At 35.7% G+C, this 16033-nt stretch overlaps 1 protein-coding gene across 1 annotated transcript in view; it reads left to right on the top strand.

Moving 5' to 3' along the window:
- GNAI1 (G protein subunit alpha i1) overlaps nucleotides 1-16033 on the top strand; it is a 114094-nt gene that overhangs the window by 60499 nt on the left and 37562 nt on the right. Inside the window, exons 2-4 of the mRNA XM_027838829.1 lie at nucleotides 7330-7372; nucleotides 7470-7611; nucleotides 14981-15138. Of these exons, the coding sequence (XP_027694630.1) occupies nucleotides 7330-7372; nucleotides 7470-7611; nucleotides 14981-15138 (343 nt within the window). The remainder of the gene's footprint in view (nucleotides 1-7329; nucleotides 7373-7469; nucleotides 7612-14980; nucleotides 15139-16033) is intronic.

Consider the following 16033-nt stretch of genomic DNA (forward strand, 5'->3'; position numbering starts at 1 on the left):
TCTATCTATCTATCTATCTATCTATCTATCTATCTATCTATCTATCTATCTATCTATCTGTATCTATATATACATACATTTAATTTTTTTCCCCTCCAACTACCCTAATACTGACAAAGGTCTCATGAGTTACAAATACCATCTTTCCATGAAGCAATGTAAACAGTTCAACCATAATAAATCTCTTATGATTTTCTCTTTCCTGTTTACCTCTTCATGTTCCACTTGAGTCTTGTATTTGAAAATCAAATTTTCTATTCAGTTCTGGTCTTTTCATCAAGAATGCCTGAAAGTCCTCTATTTCACTGAATGACCATTTATTCCCCTGAAGGATTATACTCAGTTTTTGCTGGGTAGGTGATTCTTGGTCGTAATCCTATCTCCTTTGCCCTCCGGAATATTATGTTCCATGCCCTGCGATCCCTTAATGTAGAAGCTGCTAAATCTTGTGTTATCCTGATTGTGTTTCCACAATACTTGAATTGTTTCTTCCTGGCTGCTTGTAATATTTTCTCCTTGACCTGGGAACTCTGGAATTTGGCTATAATATTCCTAGGAGTTTTCCTTTGGGGATCTCTTTCATGTGGTGATCGGTGGAGTCTTTCAATTTCTATTTTGCCCTCTGATTCTAAAATATCAGGGCAGTTTTCCTGGATAATTTCTTGAAAGATGATGTCTAGGCTCTTTTTTTGATCACGGCTTTCAGATAGTTCAGTAATTTTTAAATTCTCTCTCCTGGATCTATTTTCCAGGGCTGTTGTTTTTCCAATGAGATCTTTCACATTGTTTTCTGATTTTTCATTCTTTTGGATTTGTTTTACAGCATCTTGATTTCTCATAAACTCACTAGCTTCCAATTACTCTGTTCTAATTTTTAAGGAAATATTTTCTTCAGTAATCTTTTGGACTTCCTTTTCCATTTGGCCAATTTTGTTTTTTAGGGCATTCTTCTCCTCATTGGCTTTTTGGACCTCTTTTGCCATTTGGGTTAGGCTATTTTTTAAGGTGTTATTTTCTTCAGTATTTTTTGGGTCTCCTTTAGTAAGCTATTGACTTGTTTTTCATGATTTTCTTGCAAAACTCTCAGTTTTTCCTCTCCTTCTCTTACTTGCTTCTCAAAATCCCTTTTGAGCTCTTCCAAGGCCTGGGACTGATTCATATTCTTCTTGGACACTTTGGATGTACGATCTTTGGCTTTGTTGTCTTCTTCTGGTTGCATGTTTTGATCTTCTTTGTCACCAAAGTAAGATAATATAGTCTGACTCTTTTTGTGCTGCTTACTCATGATCCTGGCCAAGTACTTGAGTTTTTAAACTCTTTGTTAAGGTAAAAGTCTGTTTCCACTGTGGAGAATGTACTGTCCCAAGTTTCAGGGGTTTATACAGCTGTTTTCAGAGATACTTCTAGGGACCTGAAAATTTTCAGTTCTTTCAAGGTGCCATGATAAGGGGCGAGGTGTTTTCTCTCCACCGCCACAAAAAGCTTCACCAAACCAGCATTCTTCCTCGCCCCAGGACTGCCCCTCAGAACTGTGACCCAGATCCAAGCATGGGCAAAGCAAGAAATTCCTGCCTCAGCACTGGCAAAGAGATCCCTGCAATCTCCCTCTGATCAGCCACTTGATTCCCACTCAGTCTGTGGGCCAGAAGCTCAGGGAATAGCCACAGTCCCCTGGGGACAGCTGAGACCTAGCTCCTTCTCTCACCGCAATTACAGACTTTTCCCACTGACCTTCCAAGTTGTCTTTGGCGTTCATGGGTTGAGAAGTCTGGAAACTGCTACAGCTGCCTGCGATTAGTCCTCTGAGGCCTGCTCCAGGTTCGCTGCAGCCTGCGTGCCCACGCCAAACTGCCCTCCTCTCCCAGCCCCGTGTGATATACCTTTCTGATCAACCATCCAGGCAGTCTTTGGCTGGAAATTTGTTTCACTCTGTCTTTTTGTGGGTTCTGCTGCTTTAGAATTTGTTGAGAGCCATTTTTTATAGGTATTTGGAAGGGTTTGAGGGGAGAGCTCCAGCAAGTCACTGCTTTCCCTCCGCCATCTTGGCTCCGCCCCCTTGGAATTGCTCCGCCATATTCTTTATAGACATACTATGGAGACCCGGTTGGCTGAGTAGACTGTTACCTCAGAATTCCTGAGTTCAAGAAGTCCACCATCCTCTGCTTCCTCAATAGCAGTGATTACAGGCATGTGTTGCTTTCTTTACAGTTTTATTGTATAAATTGTTCTGATCCTGCTCATATCACTCTGCTTTAGTCCATGCAAGCTTTTCTGGGTTTCTCTATCCATTTCATCATTTGTTGTGTTACAGTAATATTATATTACATTCATATATTATAGTTTGTTCAGCCATTCCTGATTTGAGGCACACCGTCTTGGATTCCTGTTTTTTTGTTTGTTTGTTTGTTTTGTTTGTTTTACTCTTTGGCATATAAGTGTAGTCATAGTAGTATTGCTGAGACAAAAGAAAAATGTAAAATTTAGTGACTCTGGGTTCGTAATTCAGAATTACTTTCCAGAATGGTGAGACTGATTCACTGTTCTATCAACAGTATATTAGTGTCTAAGTAATATTCATTTTAAGTCATCACAATGGATGGAGAAGATTGGCCTTGAAATCCTAGAAAACTTGGATTCAAGTCCTATCTTTGGCAGATCAAGGCTATGTGATCGTGGGCAAATCCTTTAACAGCTTCGTACCCCCTGGCAACTCTCTAAGGGTATTTCTTATAGATTTGTGCCAGGTCTGCTTGAAAGGGGGGATATGAACTCCTTCCATTCTCCCCCCAAAACCTATTCCATGAGTATTTGAGATTTTATTTGGACTCATCCTTTAGTTGTAGCCATAATGTGTACTACCATTGTACACATTTGTTTCTTGGAGGGGGGGAGAGTTTTTAATTTAGCCGTCTCGTCTTGGCTAAAAGATGTGAAATAATTAAGGACTAATCTTACTGTAAGTAAACTTTTGAAAAAAATGCTTAAGCTTTAGCAGCACTTTAGCTTCACATTATTGCACCATTTGTCAAGGTGGTTGTTGTTGTTGTTTGTCCTTAATTCTCTAAGAGGACTGAGACATCAGGGAGGTGATGCCATGACATGCAAGTGAATTGAATTTAAGTGAGGGAGGTCTGTGCAGAGTCACCTGCTTCACTTTCTCCTCTGAAGCCATCTGGGTCCAGTGGCCAGATATAGATCAGGATGACTGGAGATGGCCCTGGATGGAGTGGGAGACCTTGGCCCTTTTAAGCTAAAGTCTTTAACAGGTCTCAGTTTGACTGAGACAATGCACATTCAGTGATAAACAACAACCATTAGTCAGAAGTCTTTCACAATGAAGCCCTTGCAGCATGGCAGTATTATTTTCCTCTGCATATTTGGGAAAATAAAGAAAACTTTTTTAAGATCTTCCCATCATATTACCTTTAATTAAAAGACCTGATTTAAAAATAAAAAAGTTATTCCCATTGATTCTCAGCAACTTAGATTCTTAGAGTTGTCTAAAACACTGAGAACTTAGGTGATTTGCCAGGGTCACAAAGCCAGTAAGTGTGAGAGGTAGACTTTAAACCTAGCTCTTCCTGTTTCTTAGGCTAACTCTATTCAGTATGTCCCCCTGAAAATAAAAAAAAAAAATTGAAGATGACATGGACTTTTTTGGGAAGACAGTAAATGGAAGTAATCTTATTTATTCATAGGTAGCTAAACTTAATAAAATGACCTTAAAACAAAACAGAACAGAAACAGCGTGTCTGTCTCTATTATTTCTTTGCAGTCTCCTAAAAACTGAGTACAAACTGGAAAAGAATGAAATTTGAGATCTGCAACTTAGTTTCATTTTATTAAGGTTGAATTGAGTTGTCTTCCTTTTCCTCTTTCACAGCCTTAAAAAAAAAAAAAAATCCTTCTAAACCAAAAGGTTTACCTGAGTATACTCTGAATCATTTCTTTCCTTTCTTCACTTTTCCAGGTTAAGAAAGGTGTGAGCTAGTTTGAAAGGGAATTTAGTAAGAGGGTAATCTACACACAAGTATTTACATTTTATCATTGTAGTGTTATGATATCCATCCCTTAGATATCCATCCATTCCTTTCTGTCCTTTACAAAAGTAATGGATAAGGGAAGCTGGGCATTTTTAAGGGTTCCAGAGTCAAATATTCATAGTATGGATTCGTTATTGAAAAGCTACTTAAAATGTTATCTATGTATATGCATATATATATGCAGATATTCAAATTTACATGTAACAGTGCTTATGGATTAGTAAAATTGACGGTTTGGTTACATAGTGTAGCTCTGAATAGAATAGTAGCTTAATTTCATTATATTTTAATCTGTTTTGTGTGATAATTTCTCCTGAAATAGGTAAATGAGAGAGGAAAGAGTGTTTCCCCAAGTAGATTTGATTGATATTTGACTAATGGTTCATTCTACAACAGTAAGCTGCCCATAGACTCAGTAAGCAAGAAGGTCAGTCATGTGAATGTGTCCTTGAAGAAAAGTTAGGCAAAAAACTCTTAGAAAATCATTCACTTTATGACCTAGAGTATTTTTCCTATGTTTTCCCTACATTGCCAAAAGTTGGAACTTTAATAATTTGGGTTTAACCTGTTATTTTCTGTTTTGTACCTAATGTACCAGCAGTTTTAGAACTTTTGCTAATAGCATTTAGAAGATTGCTATTATGAGATCAAAACAAGACAGTAATATTGATTAAAAGAAAGACCTTTTGAAAGAGCCTCCAGGGGCAGCTAGGTTGCACCATGGATGGAGCACCAGCCCTGGAGTCAGACAGGACCTGAGTTCAAATACGGCCTCAGACACATAATATTTCCTATCTGTGTGACTGTGGGCAAGTTACTTAACCCCAATTGCCCCACCCAAAAAAAAAAAAAGAAAAGAAAAGAAAATAAAGAAAGGGGCTGCAAGTATTAATACTTCTGATTCCATAAAATAATAAATATACTTCATCAAGTAACATAACACTTAACCAAGTGAGAGGAAAGGCAAATTAAATAAAAGGGATGTTCCACTTCTTACTGAAAAACAGATTGTAGTGATGTTGTACATACATAAAGTGTACATAGACACTCTACCTGTTTGACAGGTCAAGTAAAGTAGTCAGCGTCACTTATCACCTTCATAGGTAAGGAGGAAATTAAATTTTAAAGAAAATTTCTACCACTAAGGAGTGATTCTTTCTATGAAGGGCCTCACAGCATCTTGTTGGACATAGATAACTAAAGTAATCCTTTACCTGCACAGTGGTGTACATGGCTTCCAAAATTGAGAGGCTTTTGTTATCCTTCACAGTAGTGGATATGGGAACCTTTGAACTAATCACAGATTTCTGAGGTTATTTCCACAGTGGCTCACTAATATTTGATTCTGCTGTCTGTGTTAATGTGACAGAATACTAGCCAGAAAATCCCAGAAATGTTGGGGAAAGCCAGGAAGAAGCATTGTTATGTATGCTCCTTGATAAAAGCTGATCATGATGGGTTACTTGAGTTGTTTACTCCTAAAATACTGAAAAACAGTTATCTGCACTAAGCTGTAAAGACTGAGATTGTGATTTTCACAGTGCCAAGTACACTATTGCTGATTAATAAGTAATGGGGTGTTTATCTTGGAACTGTGTACATTGGCACATACCCTAGAAAGCTCAGACTGTAAATGCCATTGTTGTGCATCCAGTTCTTGTTTTTTCTTTTTTTTTCTTTTTCATGGGGAGTAGACATTGAGTTTAATTTCTTAAATTATTGAATGACATTTTTTCCAGACATTCACATCAGCTGTAAATTATTTGCAACTGTATAGGTCTGGGATTCCATGGATAATTAAATCCCTAGTTAACCCCAAACCCAATTTTAGCACATAGCTGCAACTTTTCTCCCCTGATTATTTTGTCAAATGTTGACACTATTGCCTTTTTCCTGAGTTTAGCTTTCTCTTCACCCTTTTAACAGAATGGCAAAAAAGGAAGCCTGCATGTGCAAAGCCTATGTGAGCCACAAACTGGATAATTAAACCTTGTACAATCAAGAGGGTTAGTAATGATGATCCGAGAACTGTTTTTGTGCAGCACTTGCTGAGGAACAGTTTGGTGTTTGGGTCCAGTTTTCTAGCCTTAGCTCTGTTTTTTTTTTCTTTCTATTTTTTCTCCTTATGAACATGCCAAATACTGCTGTAGGAATCAGCCCAGCATCAGCACATTTTCTTCCCTTTTGTATTTTCACCGAATTTTTGTTCCCTCTGCAAAAAGTCCACCTCCCCCCATTCCAAGTTATAAATTCCAAGAAAACCACAAAAAGGATGCCTAGCATGACAGTAATACTTAATAAATGGCCTTCTCTTCCCCTCCCCTTCCACTCAAATCTGTTTACAGGTCTAAGTGTGTGGTACTGTCCTGTATTCTATTGTATCCACAGTCATATAATTTATTTTTTTTAAAAAAGTAATGTCAATGTCAGTTAAGAATAATAGAAAAGAAGGGGACTGTTGGCAATATCTAAGAACATGCTAGCTAGCAGAGAGAAATTTAGATTTTGAAATTATAAAATGAGAGTCATTTTAAAGTATGTTTTTATTTTTAAACTTCTGTTAGTGTTGGGATACATAATAGCAAAATGATATTTAGCAGGGAACAAGTTTAAAATCTTAGAATAGCAGAGAAATATTGCCTCCCATTTCTTTAGCCAAACACTTTTAGATAGTCCTAATTGGTTGAGAAGTTTTAAGGAGCAATAAGGTCTTCCTCTGTTTTACCAGTACCTTTTTCGCAGTTTTCTGTTCCCTTCCCCTCCTTAAGTACCTCTATAGATTACATAAGATTAAGATATCTTGGGAAATACAAATGCAAATAAAATAGTGATATGATTTCACTGGTGTAAAGAACTCCTAGATGTGGAAACTCATTCTACCAATACAGGTCAACACTCTTTTTGCAATTTGTAGTCTTAAGAGAGTTACCTTAGAGTATTCAGAATTCAACTGACTTGCCTTGGGTTCCATAACCAGGATGTGTTCCTGATTCTGAGGTCTGCTTTCTAACTACTATGCTGCCTTTCAATTACAGATAATATACTAAAAATAATTGACATAGTAGCAGCATTTTGGGGAAAGATTCTGATAATGATAACTTAGAATTACATATTAAATAAAAAAGACTTCCTTCTTTACTTTCTTGAACTAATTTAGAATGACCTATTTCATGAGAGCTTTCTCAAATATAAAAGCACTTTCTGAAATCAAAGAAAAAAAACTTAAATTTTGTAATAAAAGATGTTCATGGGGTCTTTGTAATTGTATGTCTCTTTATTTTTTTAGGAGCTGGTGAATCAGGAAAAAGCACAATTGTAAAACAAATGAAGTAAGTGGAGTTAAAAATCATTGTGAAATTTCTAGTTAGAACATGTTTTTCTGGTAAGAGAAATAAATTCTTTATTTTTTTTTTCCTTCTCTCTTAGAATTATCCATGAAGCTGGTTATTCAGAAGAAGAATGTAAACAATATAAAGCAGTTGTTTACAGCAACACCATTCAGTCAATTATTGCTATTATTAGGGCAATGGGGAGATTAAAGATAGACTTTGGAGACTCTGCTAGGGCGGTGAGTATCATTGGGGCAGTCACATTTAACTGCGTCCTTTTAGATTTTGGAGTAATTTGCCTCAGATTTTTTTTTTCCTTCAAGAACATAACCTTGTAGTCTTATGTACAGGAAACCTTTCCTGATTCTCCCCAACTGCCAGTGCCCTCCCTATTAAAATTTTGTATGTATTTACTTTGCATTTATTCTGCATTTATTTATTTATATACTTGCCCTTATTTTCCCCATTAAAAGCAAGCTACTTGTGACTAAAGGTTGCTTGATTTATTGTATTTGTGCCCCCAGCACCTAGTAGGCTTGATGCATTGATCATTTTAAATTGAAAGAGTAAATTACATAGCTGTAATATTTTGTAGTAAATTTTAATAAAACAAGCTGATGTTGATTTTAAGCAGGAGAAGGTTTAGGGGGTCCTTATTAGCAGAATATTCATTATCTCAGTTCCCACAGGTTAAGAAGTTATGTTTTTGTTTTGGTCTAGACCTGTGATTTCAACAGGGTAGAGAATTCCCAGTGAGGAAACTCATTTTACCAATATAAATCAACAGCTGTCCTTCATTTTATAGTTTTAGAGTCACATGGGCTACAAATCTTCAGCCCCCAGTATTCCACAGCCAGAATGTATAATAGGTGCTTAAATGCTTATTGACAAACTAGGGTGCCTTGAGCACTGATCCTCCTGACCTAGAGGTTGGCTCTCTATCTACTATGCCGTGGTGGTGTCTTAGGAACATGTTGAAGGAAGAAAAAGTCATTACAACCCTAAAATATTCACTAGTGAACTCAAACACTTCTCCCTGATTAACACTAACATTTATTCCCATCCATTTTCACCCTGAGTATAGATAGGAACCACAAAAAATAAAGAATTTGAATTAAGACAGGTCCTTGGGAAAATTGATGCAGGGCATAAATCATTTTGCCAAGAGCAAAACCTTTATGAGTTCCCTGTGAAATTCAAACATGTAGTGATGGATGTTATGTTTTGTCAGAAAAATCATCCTCCAAAATCAAGACTGGAGTCTAAAATTTAGTGCATACATGCATTTATATCCTAAATTTTGCTAAAAATGTGTGTGCATTATATGTGTGTGTGTGTGTGTGTATAGAATTTGCTGAAGCTGAATTCCTAATTAATCCTTTTGATTATATACTATGAAAAATCATTCTCCATTTTGACAGGGTTCACTTTAAGTACCAATCATCTTCAAAGGAGGACCTCTAATAGTACTAAAAAGTGTAAAGGATAGACAAGGTGATATTTATAATGGAATACTTCTTATAAACTTTGACATTAGTAACCTAAAAATGATGGGATAATCATTGTCTGCTGTAATTCTGTGGCAGACTTGATAACTTTTTCATTGATAATTATCTCACTTCTGACACTACCTGTATAGGCCTCTAAGATTCCTTCTAGTGTTAGATCTGTACTTACAATTGTGTTTCTACCTTCACCTCTTTCAAATAGCCTTAAGCATTAAATAGAGATGGGAAAGTTCAGGATGTGTGTGTGTGTGTGTGTGTGTGTGTGTATGTATGTGTGTGTGTGTATGTGTGTATGTGACTGAAGCATACAGAATATGATGAGCACAGTAATAAAATGAAGGTAGATGAGGTAGGTCCTGAAAGATTATGAAATTCATTGGTTTAAAATCAGAAGGAACCTTAAAGTCCATCTAGTCCATCCCCATCATGTTAGAGATGAGAAAACTGAGTCACAGAGATAGATGTTAAATGACTTAACCCAAAATAATTTCAAATTTATGTCCGGAGAAACAGGGTTAGAACTAGAATTTGTGATTTCAGATCCAGATCTATGCTACTTGTCTCCCTGTTTTATGTGTCATGTGACATTAACCATTGGAATCATTAAACAGATTTCTGTTTTTTACCTTTCAAGGAATCTTTTTATGATATTACATGCTTTTGTGTAGTATCTAGTTGGAGGCAGCATTTTGCTCTATAAGCCAAATGCTCTTTTAGAAGTAAATAAAAAATAATGTGTTTTTATATTTGCCATCATCAGGGTCTACCGGTTTTTTCACCACAAGAGTTCCTGGTTTTTATTTACATGGACACCACCCTAGTTTACGTTTTTATGATCTCACATGTGGACTCTAGCCTCTGCTACTCTGCTTTTTTCCAGTGTTTTCCACAGGCAGATTCTCCTTTCTTTTCTCACTTCTTCCTGCTAGCTTTTGAAACATTCTTCCTCAAGCACCTTTTCCTTTACATTAATCCCTGGAAGAAGACTTTAACCTATTACCTATCTCATCAAATTGAAATCCTTTTGCCTTTGCAACCTATAAAAACATATCTTTAATTCAGTGTATTTTAATAATAATAACTAACATTTATATAGTATTTAACTATGTGCCAAGCACTGTGCTTAGTGTTTAACAATTATCTCATTTGTTCCTCACAACAGTTTGATTAAATTGATTAAAAAACAGTAATTAAATATGATGGGCATATTCTCACCTAGGAGGTTGATGTTATTTTTATCCCCATTTCATAGATGAGGAAACTGAAGCAAGCATAAGTTAAGTGTCTTAAAGTAAACATTTGAGCTGGATTTGAACTTGGGTCTTCCTAACTCCAAGCCCAGCACTCTATCCACTGTACCACCTAGTCACCTCAATCTTTTGGATTGAATCTATGATTTCCTCGGTGTAGAGAAACTCTCAGGTGAGGTTCTACCAGTATAGATGATCAACTGCTCTAAAATTTTCCTGGAGCAGTAGTGTCAAACTCAATTAGAAACAGGGCCAGACATTAGCTGGTACATAAGGGTCCCTGTCTGTGCATATTGATTTAAAAAACCACATTAACATTATCTTTGTTGTATAGCATTTTTATATGTTTTGTTAAAGATTTCCTGATTACGTTTTAATCTAGTTCTGTTCATATGCCACAGTGTTGCTGGCAGGCTGGCTAGCCCTGTGTCTGACACCTCTGCCTTAGAGCATTGCCTTGGGCAACAAGAGGATAAGTAAGATTGCCCACAGTCACATAGCCATTATATGTCAGAGGCAGGATTTAAATCCTGGTCTTCCTAACTTAGAAGGTCGCTCTCCTATCTACTACATCACACTAAGATTTTACCAATCTGATTTCTCACTGTTTTCTGGCCAAATTGATTTAATTGAGCATATCCTCTGTATGTTTTATAAATGTTCTTTACATTTTTGTATGCTTTTTGTGAATCCCCGTTATGTTTTAAAGTTCCTGAACATAAGGTCCTGTTGGCTTGTTTGTAAACTCTCCTCCTATTCCCCACTGCTTATTTTCAATGCCAGTGATTTTATATGTGTGTGTGTGTGTGTGTGTGTATCACTGACTTCAATGTTATGTCTGAAAGTGCATATTCATTTTGATTTACTACTAGTGTTTTTAAGATGATAATATATGTTAGTAATTTATTTACAATTGGATGATTTTATATCATTTAGGAGGATTGGTTGCTTTTGAAAAGTCAAAGAAAGGATAAATGTCATCAGTAAGTGTAGTGAAAATTCTGTTTTTAGAGTTCCCCTTCTGTTTCTGAGATCTTGTTTTAGAGTTAGATGTGTTTGTAGTCCACAGGTTTTGGTCCCCCAGCTATTAAGCAAATAATTATTAGCTGTGATAATCAAAGGGAAGTTCTTTTCCACAAAAATCTCAGCTTATGCCTTAAATCTGAATCTTTTAAATAAATTGGAATGATTTATATTAATTGGTTGCAGTTTAGATTATATTAAGGGATTATTTTGGACAATAGCAAATAATTTCTTTTTACTTTAATTTTATAAATGAACACAGGAATGTGGGCCTTTAAGGACATGTTTTCTTTGGGTTTATTAAGGGTATATCACATGTGGTATCTGATTGCATGCATTTTTCTTGAGATTTCCTAAAAAAAGGAAACATATGCTTCTGTATTGTGATCCCATCTGGAAGACTTGATTATTTTTCACATTTTGTTCACGTCTGGAAAAATGGTGAGCTTTATGAATTGGCAAGAAAAAGGCTCTGTTTTCTTTCAGCTAATATGCTCCACTACCCAACTCCATCAAAACTCCTTCTTCTGTATACCTTATAACATGTTTTTTGTAAACTATGATATTTTTCCATTTTGCTTAAAAAAAATACAGAATATAGGCTAAAGTGAATACCGATGAGGATTATGGCTTTTAACCTCTTCGCTAAGCTAAGAAATAAGCTCTTTGAAGATGGCCAAAGCAGTTATTCTTTTATTAACCATAATACATGTAAAATATTAAGGAGTTTAGAAAAAAAGAAATACCCAATTAAAAAGTTATACAGACCATATAATTTTGGTCAAATTCCTAATACTTCAAGATAGGAATAGGATGCTGTAATCATATCTCTTTCATCTTTAACTAATATTGGGTTTTTTTTGTTTGTTTGTTTTTGTTTTTGTTTTTTTGGCTAGGCAATGGGGTTAAATGACTTGCCCAGGGTCACACAGCTAGTAACTGTTATGTGGCTGAGGCCAGATTTGTGAACTCAGGTCCTCCTGACTTCAGGGCTGGTGCTGTATCCACTGTGCTACCTAGCTTCCCCAAGTAATATTGTTTTTAACTGGAGGTAATAAATGGCCAAGAATCTACTACTGACTTAAAAAAATTACCATATAAATTTAGTCTATATTATAGTCTGCTTCATTGTGGCATGTTGGAGGCTCTTCTGAAAGGTGGTCAGAGTAGGCAGCAAACTCTGGCAGATGAGAGCTAGCTGGAAGAACATCAGATAGGTCTTGTCCCAGAAATAGTCTAATTAAGCTCTGGAAGGTTTACTGCCTGGTTGGCCATATGATGATGGATTGTTTTGCCATAGCAACTTTTGAAGACTACCTACTAAATGCAGAGAGAGTAGTTAATACTATACTAGCTATAAAATCACAGATATTTGAGGTAGGTAAAATGAGGTAAAATGTTGGAAGATACTTTGTAACATTGTTTGCATTTTTAAACTTTGCATATATGAAATACAGACTATTTTAAGAAATTCAATAAAATATTATATTAAAAATATTCTAATATGTCCAGTATTCTGGAAGTATTCTTGTAATTGCCGTAACATTTTACTATTAAGTGGTGAGATGAAAAAATGACTATCCTTTTTAATGACCTCAAAATGATACTCAAGTTATGTCATGTGATAAGATACACATATTATTATTTTCTTGTCTTCTAATATAATATCAAAAATTTAGCTTGATGTTAGAGAGGAAAATCAACCCGAAATTAATTTTCTGTCATAAAATTTGTAGTATATACACAAAAAATGCACTGTGTATGTAGATGTCCCTTGTCCTGGAGCATAATGATGTATTTTAAAGTAAAAATGAAGCATTTAGATATAGAATCACAACTTCTACATTAGAAAGGACCTCAAAGGCTATCTAGTCCAACCTTTATCTGAAAGGAATTGCCACCATAACACACCCAAAAAGTGGTCACCTAACCTCTGCTTGAAGATGTCTAATAAGTGGAGGTAAATATCCAATCATTTTGTTAGACAGCCTGCTCTACTTTTGGACCTCTCTTTGTATTAGGAAATTTGTTTGTTTTCCCTGACATTAAAATTAAATTTGTTCATCTCCTTGAAACTTCTTCATTTTGTTCTGTTATGCTTGCTGAAGCCAAACAAACAGAACACTTCTAATTCTACTTTCACATGGTAACTATTCAGATACTTGATGACAGTCATCCCATCCACTTAAAGTTTTCTGTTCTTCAGGCATCCAGTACTTACATGACATGATCTCAAAGTCTTTAATCATTCCTAGTTACCTTCCTCTGGACTTTTGATGTATTTAATCTGACACTATGATTTTGATCAAGATTGTAACATTTTAATGAATTATTCTTTATGTTAAAGCCCAAAATGAAATGAATCCCATAAATATTTAATAATGAAATCTTATTGGAATTAAGATAGACATTTTCTCTCCTCTACACACACACACACACACACACACACACACACACGCACGCACACGCACGCACACGCACACACGCCCTTTATGTATATTGAAGTGAAAAGGAAATTTGAAAAAAATTAGTTTAAAAATTTGAAGAAAAAAATTGCAATAAATTCCATACATGTGTAAATTAATGAAAATATCAAGATACTTAGGTAAAAATAGATTTTTTACTTAATGTTTTAAAATAACTATATTCTTATTTTCACTTTACCCTTTATTTTGTATTCATAAGTTCATAGTACAGAGTATCCGGGGTTTTATTTTTAAATTCTAAATAGGGTAAATAAATTAATCTCCAAATCTAAATCTGTTTATCTTTCAGGATGTTCAGTAATCCAGCCCCACCTACTCGTTCAACATTATATCCCACTAATCCTCAAAATGAACCTTCTGCTTCATTTAGTTAAATGAAGTAGTTGAAATGAAAGAATGAACTTCTCTACTCTGGTCATTTTGATCTCTGCATTACCTTCAAACATATACAATTTTCATTCCATGTTTTTGCTGCTCAGAATACTTATCTCCTCATTACATGGGTCCTAAAGTATCTCAGTGCTAGCTGTCCTTCAAGTTCCAGCTTAAATCTTCATTAGTCTTACCCCAAAATGTTGGCAGTTTGTTAAGGACTAGGCCCCAAGGTATCTATTATTACATCCCCAAAGTAACTATTGCAGTGCATCCCACATAACACAAACAATTTGAGACTGAATGTCAGGGTGCAAGAGTGCTGTATTTGAAGTCAGAATACATGGGTTGGCTGTGTTAGTATGGACCAGTCTCGGACTTCTCTGTGCTCTAGTCTACTCATCTCTTTTAATGAGGATTATAATACATTCCCAACCTCACAAAGTTTTATGGGGAGAAAGCTCTTTGTAACCTGGAGTTACAGAAATTAGAAGCATATAAGCATATTGGCTTATTTGCTGCCCTGTATATTGTCTTTAACAGTAGCTCTATAAGGACAGGGAGCATATCTTGCTACCCTCTGTAGCAAGGAGAAGTAGTATAATGTTGTAGAAAGAGCTCTAGACTGGGGTTCTAGTTCTACCTCTGTTACTACCTGGGAGACCTCTTAGACAAATCATTTTCTCTGTACCTCACTTGCTCTATCTGTAAAATGAGTGTGTTGAAACAAATCATTTATAATCTACTTTTCAGGTATGACATCTTTCAGCAATTATATTCTCTGATTCTGTAAATCTTTATTTCTAACAGTTTTCTTCATATAAATACATAGTGATTTGGGGAAGGAGTATATTTGTCACTTTGTTTTATTTTGGGTTTTTTTGTTTTTGGAACAGAATGAAACGTTTATTTTTGTTTTGTAATAGTTCTCCCTCCTCTTCTCCTTTCTAATGTTTTGTCATTGTTCAGGATGATGCCCGGCAACTTTTTGTGCTTGCTGGAGCTGCCGAAGAAGGTTTTATGACTGCAGAACTTGCGGGAGTTATCAAAAGATTGTGGAAAGATAGTGGTGTACAAGCCTGTTTCAACAGGTCCCGGGAGTACCAGCTTAATGATTCTGCAGCATAGTAAGTAATTTTAACTTCAGAACTTAAATATCATTAATTAATTATAAGCAGCTTTCCTTGTAATTCAGATTTTTATTGCTAAATTATCAGATGCATTGTTACACAACTCAAAATATTTCAGTGTCTTTGATGTTTTATTTTGTATGTTTTGGTGTGTCTTTGCTAGTTATTTCCATTGTGTTCAGAAGTGCCTGAAGAAATGAATGCATGTGTTTTTTTTTAATGAAAATATATATTACATGGGGCAACTAGGTGGTACAGTGGATAGAGCACCGGCTCTGAAGTCAGGAGGACCTGAGTTCAAATCTGGCCTCAGACTAAACCCTTGACACTTCCTGGTATAATTGGATTATAGGTGCAGTTCTAGTTGAAGGGTTCTTAATCAAGGAGTCTGGGAGTAGATTTCAGAGGTTCTTACAATTTGGATAGGGAAAAAAAATGTCTTTAAGTAACCCCTAACTGAAATTTGGCATTTACTTCATTCATGAATTTAAAAGCAAATAAACATCATTCTGAAAAGGGGTTGTAGATTTGACCAAACAGGCAAAGGGGTCCATGATACAAAACAAATTAAGAAACCCTTTCTAGCCTAATATTGAGAAGCTGTGGTCTAACAATGTGGAACTGAAAGAGGGATTCCTTTGGATAGTGCCAAGACCTGGCAGTAAATAACAGTTTATTTTAAAATGGTCATGACAATATCTTATATTGCAGAAGATCATGTGAGAGACAATAGAAGAAAGGTCTTTAGATGGTATATCCATTTAGATGGATAGAGCACCGGCTCTGGAGTCAGTTTACTAGCTGTGTGACCCAGGGCAAGTCACTTAACCCCATTGCCTCACCAAAATGAATGAATGAATGAATGAATGAATGAATGAATGAATGAATGAAT

This window comes from Vombatus ursinus, unplaced genomic scaffold (assembly GCF_900497805.2).
Source record: "Vombatus ursinus unplaced genomic scaffold, bare-nosed wombat genome assembly UNPS02014830.1, whole genome shotgun sequence".
NCBI classification, from domain to species: domain Eukaryota; kingdom Metazoa; phylum Chordata; class Mammalia; order Diprotodontia; family Vombatidae; genus Vombatus; species Vombatus ursinus.